General features: G+C 41.0%; 1 protein-coding gene across 6 annotated transcripts in view; it reads left to right on the forward strand.

Annotated features, from left to right (window-relative positions):
- The first annotated feature begins 6,475 nt into the window (after positions 1 to 6,475).
- The window catches only part of RPRD2 (regulation of nuclear pre-mRNA domain containing 2), a 101,948-nt gene continuing 95,835 nt past the window's right edge, over positions 6,476 to 12,588 (forward strand). Inside the window, exon 1 of one of the 6 annotated variants that reach the window (XM_012767468.3) lies at positions 6,476 to 7,960. In XM_012767468.3, the coding sequence (XP_012622922.1) occupies positions 7,756 to 7,960 (205 nt within the window). In that variant the 5' untranslated portion in view covers positions 6,476 to 7,755. The remainder of the gene's footprint in view (positions 7,961 to 12,588) is intronic. The other 5 variants (XM_012767467.3, XM_012767471.3, XM_076000083.1 and 2 more) reach the window with 5 other exon arrangements.

A 12,588-nucleotide genomic window follows, 5' to 3' on the forward strand; every position in this document is an offset into this window, starting at 1 on the left:
ATCCACTGAAGCCCAAAATTCTTGCCATACCTATCCTTCCATTTCATGTTGCCTGTTGAGGATGTATTGACAATGGATCAAACAAAGAAGCTAGTTAAGCTCCCATAACTTCCTGCTAGGTGGTGCTTCTTATGAAGTGGTGCTGAAGAATGGATACTTGACAAGAAGTTAAAACATTCTGTGTTATAAAATTAATGACTTTTAAAAAGTTCCATAGGCCAAGCACAGTGGCTCATGCCTATAATCCCAGCACTCTGGGAGGCCAAGGTGGGCGGATCCCTCAAGGTTAGGAGTTCGAAACCAGCCTGAGCAAGAGTGAGACCCTATCTCTACTATAAATAGAAATTAATTGGCCAACTAAAAAAAAAATACATATATAAATAAATAAATAAATAAATAAATAAATAAATAAATAAATAAATAAATAAATAAATAAATAAATAAATAAATAAATTAGCCGGGCATGGTGACACATGCCTGTAGTCCCAGCTACTTGAGAGGCTGAGGCAGAAGGATTACTTGAGCCCAGGAGTTTGAGTTGCTGTGAGCTAGGCTGACGCCACAGCACTCTAGCCCTGGCAACAAAGTGAGACTCTGTCTCAAAAAAAAAAAAGTTGCATGGCCAGGTATATAGTGCCTGTAGTTCCAAGCTACTCAGAGGGCTGAGGTGGGAGGATCACTTGAGGCCAGGAGTTTGAGGCTGTAGTGTGCTATGCTTACACCTGTGAATAGCCACTCAACTCCCACCTGGCAACATAGTGAGACTCCATCTCTAAAAAAAAAATTCTTTTTTAAAGTTCCACGTTTTAGGTCCTGGTTAGAGTTCCAATTTTACGGCAATATTAGGGAGCATTAGGGTCAAAGAAGTAGAAAGAGAGAAGGGACTGCAGAGGGCCTTAAGGAAAAACTGCAACTTCTCTTCCTTTTTTCAAGATAAGCAAGCTAACCCAGATGGGTGAGATTGCTAATCCTGGAGCTTTCTGAAAAAAGCCTTGCTTGCCAAAACACAGCAATGAAGACTTTGGGTGCTTGTTAGTAATTATGTCTGTGACACTTGGGAGCTAGAGAATTGAGCTAGTTTTTAGTATTTCTTGATTTAAGCAAATCCAGGGGAAAAATTCATTGTCATAAAATGCATGCTTTTGTGTATTTATCACAAGTATATGTTTAAATAATTTATATACTATTTCAAAAATGAATTGATTACATAAGATCTAAAAGGAATATTTATACTATAATATACTTTGTTCATTATAAAATAATGAATAATGAGCCGGGCGTGGTGGCTCACGCCTGTAATCCTAGCACTTTGGGAGGCCGAGGCGGGCGGATTGCTCAAGGTCAGGAGTTCGAAACCAGCCTGAGCGAGACCCCGTCTCTACCAAAAATAGAAATAAATTAATTGACCAACTAAAAATATATATGCAAAAAATTAGCCGGGCATGGTGGCGCATGCCTGTAGTCCCAGCTACTCGGGAGGCTGAGGCAGTAGGATCGCTGAGCTCCGGAGATTGAGGTTGCTGTGAGCCAAGCTGACGCCACGGCACTCACTCTAGCCTGGGCAACAAAGTGAGACTCTGTCTCAAAAAAAAAAAAAAGTAATGAATAATGAGACTACCATAATGAGACTTACCCTTGTCTTGAGCAAATCACTCATCTCCTTGTGTCTCAGGGTGTTTTTAATTGTTTTTAAATTTTTTCAGTCCCATACTGTTGTGAACATCATGTTCAGTAAACATTACCTCCTTATTTCTCCTAAAAGTAGATTTTAGAGGTGAGGAATCTGAGGCTTAGAGTAATAATTTTCCGAAAGTTATGCCTAATAAGTTGTAGAGCTTAATTTGAACCCATCTTTGTTTAACTAGATCGCAAACTCAGCCTGTAAGCATATACTGCCTCATTTGTAAAATAGGGGTTGAAGACAGATGTGTTCTTTGAAATGACTGTTATTCTCAGGATAGTTCCTACCTTGAGATGCTATTATCACTTAAAATACTTTCTGAACTTTGGTAATTTCTTTCATAATTCATTCCCAGTCGTTTCAAATAGTTAAGGACAGTTATTTCAGTGGAGACAGAGTTTTGGAAAGAGTTTTAAGAGCTCTTTTGAACTAATAAGTGATAATAGCAAGGTGGCAGGATATAAAGTTAATGTACAAAAATCAATTGCTCTCATATACCAGTAATAAACAAGGGAAATTTGAAATTAAAAACAATATCATTTATTAGCACCCCCAAAAAGTGAAATACTTAGGTATAACTCTAATAAAATATATATAAGAACTATATGAGATAAACTACAAACCTGATGAAAGAAAAATTTCATGTGCATCGATAAGAAGCTTGAGTATTGTCAAAATGTGAGTTCTTCCCAGCTTCATCTACAAATTCAGTGTAATCTCTTTTTTCTTTTTTTTGTTTTTTTTTGTTATTTTTCCTTTACCATCCATATTTCTACCAACACCAATGCAATCTCGATCAAAATCCCAGCAAGTTATATTTTAGATACTCACAAACTGATCCTTACATTTATATGGAGAGGTAAAAGACCCAAAATAGCCGACACGATATTGAAAGAGAACAAAATCGGAGGACTGACACTACCCAACTTCAAGACTTACCGTAAAGCTACAGTAATCAAGACAATGTAGTATTGGTGAAAGAACAGATAGATCAATGGAATAGAAATGGGAGCCCAGAGATAGACCCACATAAATATAATCAATTGCTCTTTGACAAAGAAGCAAAGGCAACACAACAGAAGAAAGATAACCTTTCAAAAATGGGCTGGTACAATGATAGTGGATTATCAGAACTTATTAGTGTCGCTAAAGTTGGTATACAACCCTCCACTGCTAAATTTGATTAGCTGCCAAGAAAAAGGTGCTGGGCTGGGCGTGGTGGCTCACGCCTGTAATCCTAGCACTCTGGGAGGCCAAGGCAGGAAGATCGCTCAAGATCAGGAGTTCGAAACCAAACTGAGCAAGAGTGAGACCCCGTCTCTACTATAAATAGAAAGAATAGTCAGGCATGGTGGCACATGCCTGTAGTCCCAGCTACTTGGGAAGCTGAGGCAGGAGGATTGCCTGAGCCCAGGAGTTTGAGGTTGCTGTGAGCTAGGCTGATGCCACGGCACTCACTCTAGCCTGGGCAACAAAGTGAGACTCCATCTCAAAAAAAAAAAAAGAAAGAAAAGAAAAAGGTGCTGAAACAACTGGACATGCACAAGTAAAAAATGAATCTAGACATTGACCTTAGACCCTTCACAAAAATTAACTCAAAATGGGCCGGGCGCTGTGGCTCACGCCTGTAATCCTAGCTCTTGGGAGGCCGAGGCAGGCGGATTGCTCAAGGTCAGGAGTTCAAAACCAGCCTGAGCAAGAGCGAGACCCCGTCTCTACTATAAATAGAAAGAAATTAATTGGCCAACTGATATATATATAAAAAAAAATTAGCCGGGCATGGTGGCGCATGCCTGTAGTCCCAGCCACTCGGGAGGCTGAGGCAGAAGGATCACTCGAGCCCAGGAGTTTGAGGTTGCTGTGAGCTAGGCAGACGCCATGGCACTCACTCTAGCCTGGGCAACAAAGCGAGACTCTGTCTCAAAAAAAAAAAAAAATTAACTCAAAATGAACCACAGACTTTAAAGTGCAAAGCTATAAAAACTCCTGGAAGATAACATAGGAGAAAATCTATGCGACCTTGGGTTTGGCTATGACTTTTTAGATATACCACCAAAAGCATGATCCGTGAAAGAAACGATAAACTGGACTTCATTAAAATTAAAAATGGGCTGTCATGGTGGCTCACATTGGTAATCCCAACACTCTGGAGGCAGAGATGGGAGGATAACTTGAGGCCAGGCTGCAGTGAGCTGTGATTAAGCCACTGCACTACAGCCTGAGCAACAGAGCAAGAGTGTCTCAAAAAATTTAAAAATGTAAAAACTTCTGCTTTGTACATGACACTTTTAAGAGAATGAAAAGAGAAGCCACAGACTGGGAAAAAATACTTGCAAAATACATATCTAATACAGGACTTATCCAAAATATACATAGAACTCCTAAAACTCAACAATAAAACAACTCAAGTAAAAAATAACCCAAAGACCTCAAAAGGCACCTCATCAAAAAAGAGAGGCCTGAGTACGGTGGCTCATGACTGTAATCCTAGCACTCTGGAAGGCAGAGGTGGGAGGATTGCTTGAGGTCAGGAGTTCAAGACCAGCCTGAGCAAGAGCAAGACCCTACCTCTACTAAAAAATGTTATAAAGATACAGAGATGGTAAATAAGCATATGGAAAAATGCTCCACATCATATGTAATTAGGGAAATGCAAATTAAAACAATGAGATGCCACTGTACACCTGTTAAAATAGCCAAAATCAGAACACTAACATCACCAAGTGCTGGGAAGGATGTAGAACAACAGGAACCTTCATCTATTGCTGGTGGGAATGCAAAATGGTACATCCACTTTGGAAGACAGTATGGTGATTTCTTACAAAAATAAACATATCCTGGGCAGGTGTGGTGGCTCACGCTTGTAATCCTAGCACTCTGGGAGGCCGAGGCAGGCAGATCCTTTGAACTCAGGAGTTGGAGACCAGCCTGAGCAAGAGTGAGACCCCATGTCTACTAAAAAAAAAAATAGAAATTAGCTGGGCAACTAAAAATATATAGAGAAAAAATTAGCCAGGCATGGTGGTGCACGCCTGTAGTCTCAGCTACTTGGGAGGCTGGGGCAAGAGGATTGCTTGAGCCCAGGAATTTGAGGTTGCTGTGAGCTAGGCTGATGCCATGGCACTCTAGCAATGGAATGAGACTGTGTCTCAAATAAAATAAAATAAACATATCCTTATCATATGATCTAGCAGTTGTGCTCCTTGGTTTGGTATTTACCCACGGAGTTGAAAATCTAGCCACCCAAAAAGCTGCACACAGATGTTTATGGCAGCTTTATTCATAATTGCCAAAATGTGGAAGCAACAAAGGTGCACTTCAGGTGAATATCTAAATAAACTGTGGTACATCCAGATAGTGAAATATTATTCGGCACTAAAAAGAACTGAACTATCAGGAAATAAGATGAAGGAAACATAAATTCATATTACTAAATGAAAAAAACAATCTGAAAAGGCTACATACTGTGATTCTATAATAACTACATGGCATTCTGGAAAATGCAAAACTCTGGAGACAGTAAAAAGATCAGTGGTTGTCAGAGGCTAAGACAGAGGGAGAGATAAATAAGCAGAGCACAGAGGATTTTTAGGGTAGTGAAACTACTCTGTATGATACTATAGTGTTAGGTACATGCCATTATAAATTTGTCCAAACTCATAGAATGGACACCATCAAGAGAGAACCCTAATGTAAACTGTAGGCCTTGGGTGATAATGATGTGTCAGTGCAGGTTTATCAGTTATAACAAATGTACCACTGTAGGGAATGTTGATAAAGAGGGAGGCTATGCATGAGTAGGGGCAAGAGGTATATGGGAAATCTCTGTGCCTTTCACACAGTTACTGTGAACCTAAAACTGCTCTAAATAAAGTCTATTTAAAAAAAGCCATTTGGGGCCGGGTGCTGTGGCTCACGCCTATAATCCCAACACTCTGGGAGGCTGAGGCGGGCGGATTGCTCAAGGTCAGGAGTTCGAAACCAGCCTGAGCAAGACCCCATCTCTACTAAAAATAGAAAGAAATTAATGGACAACTAAAAATATATATACAAAAAATTAGCCGGGCATGGTGGCACATGCCTGTAGTCCCAGCTACTAGGGAGGCTGAGGCAGAAGGATTGCTTGAGCCTAGGAGTTTGAGGTTGCTGTGAGCTAGGCTGACGCCAGGGCACTCACTCTAGCCTGGGCAACAAAGTGAGACTCTGTCTCAAAAAAAACCCAAAAACATTGGCTTCCTTGTTCTTCCTCTAATATGTCAAGACATTTGTGTTTTAGAGCTTTTGCACTTATTTCTGCCAGCATATTCCACTCCCTCTACCCCATACCTGCTTGTTTACCTTTTTCTTGAATGTTCAGAGCAAGTATCAATTTCCTTGGAGAAGTCTTCTTGAGTCACCATAGCACCATTCTCACTCATATACTGGTGTGCAGCACCCCTGCCCCATGCTTCATATTTCTTTATAAAATTTATTAGTGTCTGAAATATACTTGTTTGTGGACTCCTTCCAGTAAGCCCCCAGAGGGAAGGTATTTTGTGTTTCTGTTAGCCCCCCAATGTTTAGAACAGAACTTGGCATAGGATGTTCAACTTTTTGTTGACTTAGTAGACATGAATTTGACAAAACAGCTTTTTTGCCCCAAGAAATGAGTCTAATGGGGAGACATAATTAAAATACAATTGCATGTGTTCAGTGGGAACATAGGATTCTCCAAATCTGCCCAGAGGATTTACCTAGGGCAGGCACATACAATGAAATGGTTATTTTGAAGCTGTGCTAATTAAGTTAATAGATCTAAGGCTTTTGTAACCTTTAATGAATTGTGCAATTTTAAGATTGTATCATAACTTGGGAAAGTTATGTCATTTACTCTTTCCTTGCCCCGAAAATTTCACGGGGAAATTTTTCGTTTCACTTCATTTATTTCCTTTTCCCATCCAAATGGTCAAGCGGCTATGAATGGTATCGTCCAAAATGAGCGTGAAATGGTGTTCGGACTATGAGCCTGCGTAGCGGTGAATGGCTCACTGGAACCAGCGCATGCGCATCTTTTGTGTGCGGCACGATGGCTACCAGCCATTTTGTCCCGCGTCGGTGCCCTAAGGAGTTGGCGGCGACAGCAGGCGCTGCCAGTGCCACGGACTAACAGTGACCTCTCGGCGGTGGGAATTTTCCGGTCCTGTTGTGTGACCTGAACAGCACCAAGACAGCTACGCAGCTAGGAAGCAAAAGGTCGGGGCAGGGCGGAGCGATGGAGCCCCTCCCTCTAGCCTCTCCTTAGTTTGACCAGCTCGCTTGCCCTTCCCTCCCAGTCCCGCTACACGCTGATCTGCTGCGCAGGCGCACAAATAATCGGAGCGCTTCCCTGGCCCTTGGGCCTTGCGAGATTCTGCGCGCGCTTCTCGTTCTCCACCCTTGATTGGTGGGATTGCCCCGCCATCACGCCTCCCTCTGCTTTCAAGGTTGGGAAGGAAGCGGGGGGCGGGGCCAAGCAGCGCGTGCGCGATACTGTTGCTGTTCCTTTGCTGCTATTGCGTTGCAAAAAAAAATCCTGACTAGGTAGCTTTGGGCCTTTTCTGTGCTAGAGAATCTAAAGGAGAGAGAAAAATTTCTGCAACTGAAGGGGCAGTCGGGTAGTATTAAATTTAATATATTAACGCCCGGCTTGGCTCACAGGATTGTGGGGATAGGGGTGGGGAAGGGCCTCAGGGTTGAGAGCCGAAGAATATAAAAACCATTCGTTTCGGGGCCAGGCGTTTTGAAAGGCTTTGCAGGTCCTGCGTAATTCTTCCTTGATTACAGACTGGTTTAAACACGACCCCTTTAACAATATTGATAAACCTTCGAAACCCGCAGCCCCTCCTTGCAGCGTGTAGGAGCCGCCAGCGTGCCCAGCAACTGGTCTTCGCGTCGGTACCTCCAGAAGAGCTTAGCGCGTGCACCATCCCCACCCCCTGGCCTCCCTCCCCACCTCCGGCTTTCACGCACTCGCAGTGATTGTTTTGCCCGCTCCCGCCGCCGCCGCCGCCGCCGCGGCCGCCAGAGCAGCAGCAGCGCTTGTGCAAACCGGGAAGATGGCGGCCGGCGGCGGCGGAGGCAGCAGTAAGGCCTCCTCCTCGTCGGCCTCTTCGGCAGGGGCTCTGGAGTCCTCGTTGGATCGAAAATTCCAGTCGGTAACCAACACCATGGAATCCATTCAAGGCCTGTCGTCTTGGTGTATAGAGAACAAGAAACACCACAGTACTATCGTCTACCATTGGATGAAGTGGCTCCGGAGATGTGAGTGTTGGGGGTGACTAGGGAAGGGAAGACTAGGGAAATGGGAGGAAATACGGCATGAAACGCTTGGGTTCTTCCCACGGAGCCACTGCATTCAGTTTGGGTTGTTCACTTTAAAGCTTTGACCTGGGTGTTCCCAAACCCAGACTCCATTCCTAGCCAAGGGTTGTCCTGAACTTCAGGAGGTTCGTTTCTTGGATTTTTAAGCTATTGACTTCGTGTGACCTTGGGCCGTTGGGCCAAGATCCATAGAGGTTTACATATTCTTTCATTTTAGAACCTTGTAATATGGTATGTTACTGATTTTACGGAAATTGTCGGCGTCCGTTTATTTGTTTATTTCTTAGAGGCCTTGATGTGTTAATAATTTCTGGTTTTCCTGATGGTAGACAAGCTATGGTAAGCAGTAGTAAATCCAGCCACTTCGCTAGAATATGTTGGACCATTCTGTATTTTCCGCTGACTTAAAACTTGTGATGTGTAATAAGGAAGGCCTCATCTGGATGAATGTACCTGAAACTTGTGATCTGTAGAAAGGAGGGCCTCACCTGGGTAAATGTTAAGTAGAAGCAACATGAGCTCTGCACAGATCTCAGGCGACCACCAGGTTTCCCTGTACCTGTTGTTTACTGCAGTAAAATACAGGTTTCTTGAATACTGACCAGAAACAACTGTGGTACTGTAGTCAGTGTCATCACTAATACCTTATAAATGTAAAACATATCCGGCTACTTTTTAACTACCTGAAATACCTTTTAACAAAATTGAATTTCATTTCATAGGTAATCAAAATAGGAAATGTGCTTTTTGAATATATAGTATATTTTCCCCGTTATTCTTTTTTTTTTTTTATTCATCCTGAAAATTTTTCTACTTTTCCTCTTTTACTGCAAAAAAGAGATCTGTTAAAGCATGGATTGTTTGCAAAAGAGTTCACAAATCTTATAGGAGGAAATGTGGAGAAGTCACTGTTGCTTCCTGCTGGGAAGAAAGGGTTAACCCTTACTCCAGGTATATCTGTTTGAATTTTAGTTTGCTTCCTGCGTGTGGCATGTCACCAATGAGACCCATCATCCAGTTATTCTTTCTTCTTTTTCCACTTCTGCCATTGCCCCTGTAGTATCTTGATTTGTTTACCTTTTTGGGAGCAGATAGATAAACCTTGCAAAATTATAGGCTCCAATCTTCAAACCAATTGTATTTAAAGTTGTTGGGAGAAATGTTTTGTGGTTCTTTGAGTAATAATGTTTAGTTATTAGAGACAAGACAAGATTACCTGTATTTACCAATAGTAGATCAAATAGTTACTTTCTTGCCAAAAGGTAAAATTAGAATGTGCAATATCAAGTGTACTAATAGTCATTATCAAACACTCTCACATGTTAAGTATCTGTTATGTGCTCAGCTATCTCATTAAGTCTTAAAATATACCTTAAGATCTACTGAGAAGTAGATAGTTTAATCACTGATTTATAAAGAGGAAACTAAGGCTCAGAAATGTTAAGTTGCTTAAGGTTATTCAGTAAAATAGTGGAGTAAGGATTTGACTTTACCATTAAGTTTGTAAAATAATGTTTAATATGCTTCATACACCACTAATAGCAAGCAGTTCTAATGTGAGCTTGAAAACATATTCTCCAGCCAGTTTTAAAACATTTTTACTAAATTATGCAAGCATTTTACATTTTCTCACCTTTGGGCTCTGGTGTTAACTGTATGGTTACATCATTTGCAAAAATAGGTGGTTCCCATCCCTGCCTTGTGGGATCACAAGCTAATTCAACTGATCGCATCTGGACATCTTGATTCTCTGGTAGTTTAGTGCCAATTGCAAGCAGAGTGTCCAGAAGTTGAGTTAGGACTTAATGAGACTAGAAAGGAAGATGGAAAGTTGGGTTGCAGAATTTCAAAAGGAGATCACTATAGAAACTAGAGTGACAATTACAATATTTTTTCTAGTCAGCAATAATGAAATATACTGAAGCCAGAATTTTTTTGCCTCTACTGTTGATATTGTGCTTGAGCTTATTTCTTTTGTTGATATCTTAAGAGTGGAAAAATGATTGCTCTATGAAGGCAATACTTCATTTGAAGGGCATTCTATATAGTTTATATAGTTAAGTGCTTTAGCTTTCTAAAACCTTGATGTTGTTTTTCTAATGGTGTAGAATTTAACTTTCTAAAATGGTTAATGGTAATTTGTAGTTGTTTTGTATTTACATTTAATGAACATCACTTATCTTAAATAGAGCCTTTTGAGGGAAATATTCAGCAGAGTGGTGAAGAGCAGAATGAAAATATAATAGTTTATGCATTGGGCTTCGTTTTCGTTTAATTTCATATTTCTTTACGGTTTGACTTACTTTAGTTTGAATTTGGCAATATTTGAGCTTCAGGCAAAATTGTGAAGTAGGTGTGTTTGGTATTCTCAGTCTTTATGTCCATTTTTCCTGGTGCCACTTTGGTTTCTTTTTTTTTTTCCTGATAACCATTATTTAGTGATTTAAATTTAGACCCTCAGTGTAAATTTAAGTGACTGTGTTAGCTTTTCCAGATATATTTTTACTTTATCTCTTATTTCATGATGTGTAATTAAGAGACTTTTGTTCACTTTAAAGGAAGTAATTTAGAAAAGGTAAGGAAGCTCCCTGAAGACATACTCCATAGATTCTACTGATTTTATTCAGGCTTCTTTAAGATCATCTTTCTATAGCATAAACAGGTGTTATTTCTTTGCTTTAAAATCCTCCAGTGATATCCCATTGCAACAGTGTTAAGATCTGAACTTCATTTACTATGGTCTACAAGATCCTGTAACATGTGCTCTGCTTACCTTTCAGGCTTTGTTTATTTATTTATTATTTATTTATTTATGTATTTATTTTTTTAGAGACAGAGGCTCAGTCTGTTGCCCTGGCTAGAGTATAGTGGGGTCATCATAGCTCACTGCAACCTCAAACTCAAGCAGTCCTCCTGCCTCAGCCTCCCAAGTAGCTGGGACTATAGGCGCATGCCACCATGCCTGGCTATTTTTTCTACTTTTTTTTTTTTTTTTGAGACAGAGTCTCACTTTGTTGCCCAGGCTAGAGTGAGTGCCATGGCGTCAGCTTAGCTCACAGCAACCTCAAACGCTTGGGCACAAGCTATCCTACTGCCTCAGCCTCCCAAGTAGCTGGGACTACAGGCATATGCCACCATGCCCAGCTAATTTTTTCTATATATATTAGTTGGCCAATTAATTTCTTTCTATTTATAGTAGAGACAGGGTCTTGCTCTTGGCTCAGGCTGGTTTCGAACTCCTGACCTTGAGCAATCCACCCGCCTCGGCCTCCCAGAGAGCTAGGATTATAGGCGTGAGCCACCGCGCCCGGCCTTTTTCTATTTTTAATAGAGATAGGATCTCACTCTTGCTCAGGCTGGTTTTGAACCCCTACTTCAAGGGATCCTCTTGCCTTGACCTCCCCAGAGTGCTAGGATTACAGGCTTGAACCACCTCACCAGGCCCTCTCAGGCTTCTTTAAATTCTACCTTGTTTCTCATCATTTAGATCCAAGCTTAAATATTAACTTCTTCAGAAAGGTCTTCTCTATCACTTTATTTCATGTGGTCCCTTCAGTTGCTATCACATCACCTTATTTTCAGTATAAAATTACATTATTTGTTATATGTTTATTGTCTGTCTTCTCCCCACCAGTCAATAGAGATGTTCTTGTGTGCTGCTGTATCCCCAAACAACTAGAACATTGCTTGGCATACAGTTAGCAATCAGTAAATATTTCAATATTTGCCAATATCATGTTGCGAAATAGTTAATCAAGAACTTAAGGACCAGAATTGTTTTTGTTTCTGTTTATCAGAAAGAAACATTTATAATTTAGTGAAGAAATTATAGGCAGGTTCAGGATATGACTTACATGAAGTTGATGTGCAAGTTGACCAGATTATCATTTCTGGACTTTTTTTCTCCCCCTCTTTTTTTTTTTTTTTCTTAAGGAGACGAGTCTCCTTCGGTCACCCAGGCAGGAATGCAATAGTACCTTCATAGCTCACTGCAACCTCCAACTCTTAGACTTAGATTTTAATGATCCTCCTACCTCAGGAAGGGACTTCAGGCTCTTGCCAGTGCACTGGGCTTAATTTACAAAAATCAATTTAAGAAAATTAGACCTAGGTTCATTATTTTGTTTTGTTTTGTTTTGTTTTGTTTTTGAGACAGAGTCTCACTTTGTTGCCTGGGCTAGAGTGCCATGGCGTCAGCCTAGCTCACAGCAACCTCAAACTCCTGGGCTCAAGCAATCCTTCTGCCTCAGCCTCCTGAATATCTGGGACTATAGGCACACACCACCACACTCGGTTAAAAATTTTTTCTATTTTTAGTAGAGATAGGGTCTCACTCTTGCTCAGGCTGGTCTCAAACTCCCAATCTTAAGCAGTCTTCCTGCATCTGCCTCCTTGAGTGCTAGGATTATAGGCTTGAGCCACTGTGCTTGGCCTAGACCTAGGTTCAGATCTTAACTCCATCACTTAATACTGGGTGACACTATGCAAAATACTTAAAACTGTGAGCTTCAATTTCTCATGTACAAGTAGGGATAATGATCTGATAGGTTTGTTGTTAGATTTAAGAA

Source organism: Microcebus murinus, chromosome 2 (assembly GCF_040939455.1).
Source record: "Microcebus murinus isolate Inina chromosome 2, M.murinus_Inina_mat1.0, whole genome shotgun sequence".
Lineage (NCBI taxonomy): Eukaryota > Metazoa > Chordata > Mammalia > Primates > Cheirogaleidae > Microcebus > Microcebus murinus.